An 11340-nucleotide genomic window follows, 5' to 3' on the forward strand; every position below is an offset into this window, starting at 1 on the left:
CGAGAAAGGAACTTCGTTTTCATCTGGTGCGCATCTTCCACTCCACGACGGTAAGGTCATTCTGTCCGAATGAATGGGAATGAAAGTAGTAATTTCATATTTTACTGATTCGTTTCAGCTTGCTACCCAATGATGCCGAAACAATGAATTTTATGGGTAACTCATGTTATTGAATTTTATGCTTGTGGATGTGGTTTGATTATTGAAGTATAAATTTTTAGATATGATTAACTCATGTTATCATAGGTAATTGAGTTATTTATGTACATAGGGCTAATTGTTCAGTTTAATAGATGATCAATAGCTATTGTTTTAATTTCCATGGAAAAGGGGAGACGAAATTCTGCTTGTTTGAATATGTGAAAGAAATTATGCTAGAGCTTAGGTGAGAATTTTGTAAATAGGGATGCAACAAAGCTATGCTCCATCATATTAATATTCCAGTCTAGACTCTAGCTAGTTTGCATGATGGTTGCTACTGTGCTACAGTGAGTGATTAACCAATTGTCTTGACAAGAAGGGTCTCATGCTTGTACATGCTCGATCATATTAATATTGGCATGAAAATATTGTTCTAAGTGATTGGCACATGAAGTCACTGCAAAACAGAACTTGGCATGTAACGAATTAAGGGAGGACACAGGTCAAGTTCCATAACGTATCATCAAAGCAAAAGAAAATGAGAACTAGTATTAAAGAAGAGAAAAGAAAAGAAAAAGTAATTATATTTTGGGTTGGGAAAGATTAATGATGGGGTTTGAAGTTTTGTTGACCCTTTTCAATGGAGGGCATGATGATTATAAGGGAATTAGTGGAGGGTGGAGAGAGGCAATGAGGGCCACATGATCTCCCACTTTGATTTTGCTCCTCAGGTGGATCACCAAGAAGGGAATCCTAGGAATGGTGTTTTCACATTGGACGACAGGGTTTCTTTTTTATTAAGGGATAAATCAACCTCCTTCGGGCAGGGGCACCATTTGCCTCACCAAAGCTCCCCCACCAACACATTTAAAAAAAAAAAAGTAGTTTAATTTGTGGACAAAGTACTACTACTGCTTACAGAGCCCATGTCTGGATTAATCTCAAAAGATGAGACAGTAATTATGGTGATGCCAAAGCAAATATTACTCACTCGTACATGAGCAGATCAATATCGATGACAACGTAAACTTTCTGAGATTAATTGTGGCATTAGGTGAAAGAAAAAGTATCTTCAACACTTGCTGAAAAAGTATTGGCAACCCCAATGCTAGAATTCCAACATTTCATTTGTTTTAGGTCACACGGGTCTTAGTTATATTAAGGGGTGAATGAGTGAGAGGGGGAAGTGGCAGATAAGGGCTATGGCCCGAACTTATGATTATTTAGTGCAAAAGATATGTTATACATTCTAATATGTTGCCTCTATATCTTGGTAAACACTTTTTTGGTTTTTGAAACGTCAGGTTTTGGTATTTTCTTGTGCATTAACTTGAACATCTGAGTTGCTTTCAATAAAATAGCACATATTTTTTTCGTTTAGACTTCTATGATTATACCCAATTAGTTTTATGGTGCATGATTTCCTAGTTATGTGCAGTTGAACTGCTGTAAATAGGGATGCTTAGGTGAGGTTTTAATTATTACTTTGAATTAGGAGGGTAAACAACGAACTATGAACAGTGGCACTCACAGTTTTAAAGTATTATTATTATTATTATTATTATTATTATTATAAGTTTATTATTATTATTATTATTATTATTATTATTCATGTTGTGTAGTAAGCATAAACTCAGTCGTCCATATTATTATTTGAATATGCTCAATGTTCCATTTAGATCACTTATGGCCTCGAGTCAATCATCATGTGTTGATGATGAGTTGCAAATGGAAGCACCAACTTGTTGGTGTGGCTTGAAAGCCCCATTAAAGACCTCCCATACTAGCAAAAATCCTGGAAGGAAATTTTACCCATGTCCGAAGTATAACACGGTAAAGCATATGTTTTATCGTAATTTTGTGTTACTTTTTCTGTTTGTCATATTTAACGTTTGCGGAATTGACACATAAACATGCAGGGAGAAGCAAATTGTCAATTCTTTATATGGGCAGATATACTTGCACTAGTAGAGGAGAAAATTCGCACAAGAGAGAATGCAGCTCGAAAAAGAGAGGACGATTTATTGCTGCGTGAGTATGAAGTTCAGAAAAGGAAAGATAAACTAGTTGAGAGAGAGTGTGTCCTTTACAAGCAAGAGGAGAAAATTGAAAAGCAGCCCGTAGAGAATAGATGTGCACGGATATTATTATGTACTTATTGGGTGTTATCAATTGTAATAATTTTTGGTTGGCTTTGACTATAAATGTATTTTGAACAAGTTTGGATTAACTTGTGTTAATAGTACCTGCTTGTATTAATGAATCCCATGCCCGAAATTAATGAAGTATGATCCTTATTTATTCACAGGCTTACTCAAAGTTCACACAAACAAGTATGGTACTTGTCTAATGTAAACAATTTTCAAAGTTTCCAAAATAACAATATATGCATGGCTGGAATAAATAACATGTATGCATGGCTGGAACAAATAATACAACCAGTCTCCCAAACAACCAGTCTCCCAAAATACACAATATTCTCAAGAATAATACAACCAGTCTCCCAAAATAATACAACCAGTCTCCCAAAATACACAATATTCTCAAGAATAACACATGAACCTCCAGTCTCCCAAACAGATATATAAAAGCTATTTTTCCTGCCAAAATACACAATAATTCTCAAGAATACCACATGAACCTCCAGTCTCCCAAACAGATATATAAAAGCTGTTTTTCCTGCCAAAATACATAATATTCTCAAAAATAACACATCAACCATCAATCTCCCAAACAATATACATAAAATCTGTTTTTCCTCCCAAAACACATACTAGTCCCTCAAATAACACATAAAACATTACAAAGACCAAACTACTATCTTGGATATTACAGTCTCCCAATCCGTTTGTCTTCTTCTTCGAGCACCTACTCATTGTCAGGTGGCGTTGGTTGTGCGACGGTACTGCATTGTGTTAGAACAACAAAATCATCCTTGCCTGCACTTTGTATCTTAATAAATTTAAGATACCAAAAAAATAATCATTAGAAATTGCTTATTAACTAAGTGGGGAGCAATATAGCATTTATACACAGAAAAATGTATTACCTGACCACTTTCTGGAGCTTCCGAGACCTCACATTGCTCGGATGTATCGTCAAATATTTTCCGACGTATCTAAATAAATTTGAAATGCAGAAATACACATCAACAACAAGTAGAAATATTAAAGTCGTAGGAAGAAATATGACGTACTTAATAAAAATAAAGATTTCTTACCTGTTTATTCTTTCGCCTAGTCACAGCCTTCTCCACAGGTGGGACCTTCCTTTTTGTTGGCGGACTCCCTTTCCCTCGGACAACATGTGGGCTTAATATTTTCTTACCCTTGTCTGTCTGCACAGTCTCTGCTACTTTTGTTGAACCGGACTCTTGTGTTAATCCTTTAAATTTATTCTCAAACTCATCCAAGTGGAGCATAAATGCAGTAACATGGGCATCACTCGACGATACACGGGTTGCTAATTTGGAACATCGTTTCACCACAAGCTCATACCTCCCTGAATTTGCATTTTGTCGTAAGTCGTCGTAGCTACTTTTTACCATTGTGTATCTTCTCTTTAAATCCTTCCTCCAACGATTCAAGACATACTTCTCCGGTAGCGCATGAATCTTATTCATCTGACAAACGTTCAATGCATGTCTACAGACAATTCCTCTCATCTCAAACAACGCACAGGTGCATTTCACATCAACCTCCTCATTGTTAAAGTAAACTGTGTACTTGATGCTCTTGACATGGTCATCATTAGTTGTAATTTCATCTAAAACATCGTAGGTGGAAATGCAACCTTCCTTGCTGATAAGTATGCAGTTACATAAAATCATTCCCCACGCCTCTCGTTGGACTTCTTTAAATTTTGCGTTCGTATACACGGATTGAAACTGCTTTTCAATGCGGAATGCGGAGGAACATGGGATGGTTTGGTTGGACGAATTGAAATCAGCGGTCGTCTCGAGCTCTACCTTCTTCCGCAGTGCATTGTCAAATTGATCGATGAATTCTTTCAACGTTGTACCGGAATGCACAAAACCATCGAAAAAAGCATTCATGCTTTCAGAACGCTGTGTGGTGCTCATGCCAGCCCAAAAAACTCCCTTAAGGTAAACCGGTACCCAAAACGACCTCTCATTGTACAACCCTTGCAGCCATGCATTTTCACCTATACTTCTTAATAAATTGCCCCCACTTCTCCTCAAATTCACCACATGTATGTGAATCATATAGGGCATTTTGGATGGCAGTTTTCAACCATGCATTGAAGGCAGCGTGAGATCCCAATTTCTCAGGCAGTTTTCGCATTATATGCCATAGACAATATCTATGGCGAGTGTGTGGGAAGACCACTGCAATAGCACTCTTCATTGCTCGGTCTTGGTCTGTTATGATCGCTTTTGGAGCGCGACCATCCATGCACTCCAACCATGCCCGAAACAACCACACAAAAGTACTTGTGTCTTCGCTTGAAATCAAGCCAGCCCCTAACAATATAGACTGTCCATGATGATTTATCCCAACAAATGGAGCAAATGGCATACCGTATCTATTTGTCAGGTATGTCGTATCGAAGGTGATCACATCTCCGAAATACTCGTACGCTGCTCTACTCCGTGCGTCAGCCCAGAACACATTTCTCAACCTCAGCTCTTCATCCACATCAATCACATAGACAAAACCATCATTTTGCAACCTCATCCTCTTGAAGTACTCAGTAAGTGCTTCGCCACCACCTTTACCCAGCCTTAATTGTCTAGCTTTGTCAATAAAATTACGACAGTCTTTTTCTTGAAACTACAGATTCTCGAACCCCCCCGCATCAACAACAAGTGCTCCGAAATTCTTGTTCATTCGAATACCTGCCCTGTCATTCAAATCAAGCATCCTCTGACTGTATTCGTCTAAACACTTATGAGATCTAAAGAATCTAGACTTTTGTGGGCTGACAGTACTATGATTATGGCCAATCTCAACAGTGGTCACCACCCAACTACCCTCCACCAAGTGAGCATTTATCCATGCCTTACAATCCGTTTTAATAGTTGGGCATGGCCTCGAGATATTACTATGGCTAGGATGGTACTTGCCACCTCGTGCACACCCAATAGTCAAATACTTCACCCTTCCATTAGCCTCTCTCTTCGTCCTTTGTGTTATAACACCAAAACCTTGTTGTTTGGCATATCTCATGTAATAAGCGATAAGCTCATGATCAGTGGCAAACTTCATACCAGGTTTGGGCTCCTCCTCAACTCGGTCATTATCAGACTCTTGTTGAATTATGTCATCAGCTTCTGTCTCTGCATTACTTGCGGGATTTTCAAAGCTTCCCATGTCCTCTCCGGTACTCGACAGAGGGCCATCCATTTGTTTGGGATGGCCCGAGTCCTCCGTATTAGTCGACGGAGGGCTTGACGTTGTTGGAAAATGTGGCATTGGCGGGGGCTTCAAGCATGCACGGTGTTAGAACAGGTAACAACAAACACATACAAAAAAATATATATATATGAAAGGAATAAATATACCTGGTTCGTTTGTTGAACATGGCCCGAACTCTCCGCATTAGTCGACGGAGGGTACATGAAAGTTGCTGGAAAATGTGGCATTGGTGGGGGCTGCAATCATCCACGGTGTTAGAACGGATAACAACAAACACATACAAAAAAAAATAAAAATATGAAAGGAATAAATATACCTGGTTCATTTGTTGAACATGGCCCGAACTCTCCGCATTAGTCGACGGAGGGTATATGAAAGTTGCTGGAAAATGTGGCATTGGTGGGGGCTGCAATCATCCACGCTGTTAGAACGGATAACAACAAACACATACAAAAAAAAAAAAATATGAAAGGAATAAATATACCTGGTTCGTTTGTTGAACATGGCCCGAACTCTCCGCATTAGTCGACGGAGGGTACATGAAAGTTGCTGGAAAATGTGGCATTGGTGGGGGCTGCAATCATCCACGGTGTTAGAACGGGTAACAACAAACACATACAAAAAAAAAAAAAAAAATTTAAGAAAGGAATAAATATACCTGATTCGTTTGTTGAACATGGCCCGAACTCTCCGCATTAGTCGACGGAGGGTACATGAAAGTTGCTGGAAAATGTGGCATTGGTGGGGGCTGCAATCATCCACGCTGTTAGAACGGATAACAACAAACACATACAATATATATATATATATATATATATGAAAGGAATAAATATACCTGGTTCGTTTGTTGAACATGGCCCGAACTCTCCGCATTAGTCGACGGAGGGTACATGAAAGTTGCTGAAAAATGTGGCATTGGTGGGGGCTGCAATCATCCACGTTGTTAGAACGGATAACAACAAACACATACAAAAATATATATATATATATATATATATATATATGAAAGGAATAAATATACCTGGTTCGTTTGTTGAACATGGCCCGAACTCTCCGCATTACTCGACGGAGGGTACATGAACGTTGTTGGATACGATGTCATTTGTGGGGGCTGCAATCATGCACGGTATTAGAACGGGTAATAATGCAGTTCAGGGAAAAAATTTAAAGTTCACACATTACTCAACCTGACTACCCCATGCGTATGTATATGAATTTGGATATGCATTTGGATGCATCATAAATGGCGGATAGTAAGCATTTCTTGGACAGAGAGAGACCTACAATACACAAATAAAAAGACATTAACTAGTTGAAATTGAGACACCTTCCTTTTATGAATGACCAGTGTATCATACCTGAGTCGGTGGAATTGGTGTAGAAGGCCTGGGTGGCCTTTTATCTTCCTCTTTATCCATCACGCTATTTCAACTGAATTTTTAGATCAACATTACAAGAAAAAAAAAGTAATCTAACATTCATTAGATCGACATTACAAGAAAAAAAAAATAATCCAACATTCATTAGATCGACATTACAAGAAAAAAAACAAAGTAATCCAAACATTCATTAGATCGACATTACAAAAAAGTAATCTAACATTCATTAGATCGACATTACAAGAAAAAAAAAAAGTAATCCAACATTCATTAGATGACATTACAAAAAAGTAATCTAACATTCATGGGGTACAACATTACAAGAAAAAAAAAAAAAAGTAATCCAACATTCATTAGATGACATTACAAAAAAGTATTATAAAATTTTCTCCTTTGAACTTAATAGGTATGATGCAATCACACTAACACTTCTCCACTTAATCCAATCAAATCTTATCTTTTGAGTAACATCCTCCTCAATATCTCTTGAACACCAAGTTTTACTATCCCTGAATCCCTATTTCTATTTTCATAAAATTGCACTGTATTTACTCAATTTTAGTCCTGCTTGACTTAAAACCTCTAGGTTCTAAAATATCCCAAAAACCTCCAACTTAGAGTCCTTAAATTGAGTTAGGAAGCTTATCGATAACCCATACTTCTCACACTGGTTAGTGGTTACAGCTCTGTCACAGTCCTAGCAAAAGACAATTGATTCTCCAATATTGTTGTTTTGTGTCTTAAACAAAGCTCAATCCTGTGAAAAAACATGCAGCTCTAGATATTTCGTTTTTTTCTTGTGTATAAGTATATCAAGGTGTGCTTTTCCTTCACTCGTTAGGCATTTTTTTGGCACTTTGAGTTAGATTTTTGAAACCTACATTTTTGCTATTTTTATTCTCCTCAAAGTTTATTTACCTTGACCATCTCAACTCTTCATACAAACCCACTATTTCTACTGTTAATCCGTTACCAAGCTCTTTTAAATTCCCTACACGACTTTCACTTAACAAATTATATATGAAAATTCCTCCATCTTTCTTTAATCCCTTTTCCATTCTCCTTGTCTTGAGCAAGTTTATAGATATCCCACTCTTCATTCTTCATCCCCAAATTTGCTGTAGTTCATCATATGCCTTAAATCTAACCTCTTGAATTGCCTTTTTGGCTTCCTTCTTTGTCAATTTATATTCTTCATAACTATACTCGTTTCTACATTTACAAATTTTTCTAACATCTCTTTTGAACCTACCCGATGACCTCTGCATTCTTCCACGAAGTCTCCCTAGATGACCTGTGTCCTTTAAATTCTCCAAGAACATATTTGGCTATACAACTAGCCATTTCATTGTTACATAATATGTTATCTTCATCATAAATCCAATCTATTCTTATAAATAACTTCTCTCACGTCAACACTTAAAACCTGGGTTTCCCAATCTCTCTTTCTTCTTTTCCATCTTCTAACATTAGCATCTAGTATCACCTATGATATTTATATTAAAATGAACAGATGGCATTTGGACATTTTGCAAATAACTTTTGCTCTGTCACAGCAGATACCTCTCCTCTATTTTCTATTAAAACTAAGTAGAGAAGAGAATGAAAGTCGTCTAAACAACACCCAAAGAATTAATAATACAAACTACTTTCACATTTAAGGATTATGTTCACTGCACCAGTAAAGTAAATCATGCCCGAAACAACAAAAACCTTGCGGGAACAGGACAACGCAGACGGCGGAAGCAGGACGGCTCACGGCAGACGGCAGGCTGCACGCGGACGACGGCAGGCTGCACGCGGACGACGATGGAAGATGCGGAGGAACCAAGCGGGAGGAGCAGACGCGAGACCGAGGGAGGCAATTTCGAAATGAACGATTTGGGAAAAAAGCCGGATTCAGTTTCTGTAAAACGCGTGCGTTTTACTGTAGCATTAAAAAAAAAAAAAAATCCACGTCGGCAGTGTGTGGTGTTGGATACTGTAGGGGCTTGAGAGTAGAAGAACTCTTTTTTGTATCCCTTCGATAGAGTAAAACGTGTATAATTTGTAAATTTCTAAGCAGGTTTGGGATGGAATAAGATAAAAAGTTCTTTATCTCGTCACATTTTATCATTATATTTTTTTAAAATTTTTATATAAAATATAATAAATAATTCAATTTTTTAAATTTTAATTTAATTTTTTTAAATTTTAACATAATAATAATATTAAAATATAATATTTTAAATTTTTAAATAAAATATAAAATTTTCATCTCATCATTCAAATCTGAAACAATCTGGATGCCAAGTAGGAAGTTAAAACTTGACTTTTATATAATTAAATAGATTCCCTCGTATATAAATTTCACAATATAGTATCAGTTTTAGGTGTTTAACTTACTATTGCATGAGATATTGTAAATGAGCAATGCTATTCATAAATCTCACACTATATGCATCTACTTAAAAATTAAAAAATCTTCACAACCTCCTAACATTTCATATTCTATATTATTTTTAATTTTTATTATTTTTTTCTTTTATTAAATATTTATTATATGAATAATGAATAAATAATTTGGAATAGTTTAAAAAGAATAAATTCAAAAAAAAAATTTAAAAAAATATTAAAAGTTTAAAAAATTTAAAAAAGTGTGGAATGTGAAGTGTGGTGGAGATTGTGTAGCAAAGCTCAAAAAATAAAATGTCTTTCTTTTTTCTTGTGGGGTTGTGAAGTGATGTGACCCAAGGTGATGTTTAAGAAGCCCATGCGTTGGTGGGCTTTGCTTTCACAAATGAAGGCTGGATCTTGTTGAGAGAATAAAATAGAGCTTTACCATACAATTTTCACCACACTCTATACTTCACAATTTTTTAAATTTATTAAATTTTTAATATTTTTTTAAAATTTTTTTTTGAATTTATTCTTTTTAAATTATATCAAATTATTTATTCATTATTCATATAATAAATATTTAATAAAAGAAAAAAATAATAAAAATTAAAAATAATATAGAGTGTAGAGTGTTAGGAGGTTGTGAAGATTTTTTGTTATTTTTTCAGCAATTTATCTTACAAGAGAATAAATGCTTTCCGGGTGTTTGACGTGGATCACTCTGAAGTTGCAAATGATCATCCAAATCTCCTTATAATAACTTTTAAAACTTAAAAAAGATAGGAAAATATTTAGAATTGTCCATATGAGTTTTTAAGATGATATTAAAAATGTTCAATAAATATTATGATATTCTTTTATATGTTTATCACTTGCTCTAACTTAAGAATTTTAGGGCTATGCTTGGATATAAGAAGTGTTTTATCTCATTGCATCTTATCTCATCTCATCATTACAATCTTCTTAAATTTTTACACAAAATATAATAAGTAATTTAACTTTTTTCAAATTCTAAAATAATAATAATATTAAAAAATAATATTATAATAATATTTTATTCAACTTTCATCTTATCTCATCTCAATTCACTATCCTCTTGGATGGGACATATGTGTCTATCTTCCACTTTAGATCAAACACGTTTAAGGATTTCAATCTGATTACTACCTATCTACCCATTCAAACTTTAAACTTCATAAAAACTTTATAAAACTTACTAAGAGGATACAGTAGTTTAATTCAACTTTGTCATAAAGGTGTGCCCATAATAGGCACCCCTTGCTCTTCATCTGTCCAACCATTACGGTTGGCATATGAAGTGGATTAATAGCCACTTTATGGGCCTTGATGGCTGGCTTTTATGGTCCGTCAGAGGTTACAGTTACATGGTTATTCTTGGCATAAATTAGAAAATCTCTCTCAAGTATAGTTCTCTGCAGTTTTGATATTTAGAATGTAAAGTATGGTTGCTTTGGTCTTACCACACTTCACCATCGACAATGATGATTTTGGACGAATAACACCTGTAAAAAACATCCTTGGAACAACCATACTAGATTCAAGATTTACCACTCGAGCTAACAACACTTCCGCTATGTGTTTTGATTAGTATTTCTAACAATGGTATCAGAGCTTAAGCCGATTGTTCTAGATTTCATTTTTTGTTGTAATATTTTGTTGACCAGTTTCTCTTGGTGCTCCATTGGTGTATGTTGGAATTTTGTCTTCTTCCTATATGCTTAAGGCAGCATAATTCTATTGAATGGAGCGTCGCCGCTTGATGACTAGCACTGTCCAACCTCCATAAAGGGCTGCTTGACAGATTGACAGAGCAAATGAGAGGCAACATTGTTCTGCAACATTGTTCTGCCACGGCACCGTGAGCACCATCCAATTACATCGTTGTCCATGGTGTTGCTTCATCGAGGGTGCTGCACGGTGGGATTGGGCAACGGTGTTTCATTATTTATTTGTCAATCACTAGTGCCACGTGATGCAAAGTCGATCACCATTACTACAATGCCACATGGCAGTGCAGTGCAGAAAGGGTGCTATGCACTCTG

The 11340-nt window shown here is 36.0% G+C and overlaps 2 protein-coding genes across 2 annotated transcripts; both read right to left on the reverse strand.

The window, feature by feature from the left end:
- Nucleotides 1-3337: 3337 nt before the first annotated feature.
- Nucleotides 3338-4222, reverse strand: LOC118344782 (protein FAR-RED ELONGATED HYPOCOTYL 3-like). Its single transcript, XM_035686176.1, has one exon. It carries the CDS (start codon nt 4220-4222, stop codon nt 3338-3340), a length of 885 nt encoding a protein of 294 aa, XP_035542069.1.
- A 79-nt stretch (nt 4223-4301) lies between these two features.
- Nucleotides 4302-5576, reverse strand: LOC109004316 (protein FAR-RED IMPAIRED RESPONSE 1-like). The gene is made up of 2 exons (XM_018982838.2): nt 5000-5576; nt 4302-4897 (listed from the first exon to the last, which is right to left on the reverse strand). The coding sequence occupies exons 1-2, from the start codon at nt 5574-5576 to the stop codon at nt 4302-4304; spliced, it is 1173 nt and encodes a 390-aa protein (XP_018838383.2).
- Nucleotides 5577-11340: the final 5764 nt, after the last annotated feature.

The sequence above is a fragment of the Juglans regia genome, chromosome 16, assembly GCF_001411555.2.
Source record: "Juglans regia cultivar Chandler chromosome 16, Walnut 2.0, whole genome shotgun sequence".
In the NCBI taxonomy this organism is placed as follows: Eukaryota; Viridiplantae; Streptophyta; class Magnoliopsida; order Fagales; family Juglandaceae; genus Juglans; species Juglans regia.

Coding starts and splice junctions, on each gene's coding strand:
- LOC109004316 (XM_018982838.2), bottom strand. CDS start 5,576: ATGCCACATTTTCCAACAACGTCAAGCCCTCCGTCGACTAATACGGAG. Junction 4,898..4,999: donor TGATTTGAATGACAGGGCAG/GTATTCGAATGA, acceptor TTATTGACAAAG/CTAGACAATTAAGGCTGGGT.
- LOC118344782 (XM_035686176.1), bottom strand. CDS start 4,222: ATGAGCACCACACAGCGTTCTGAAAGCATGAATGCTTTTTTCGATGGT.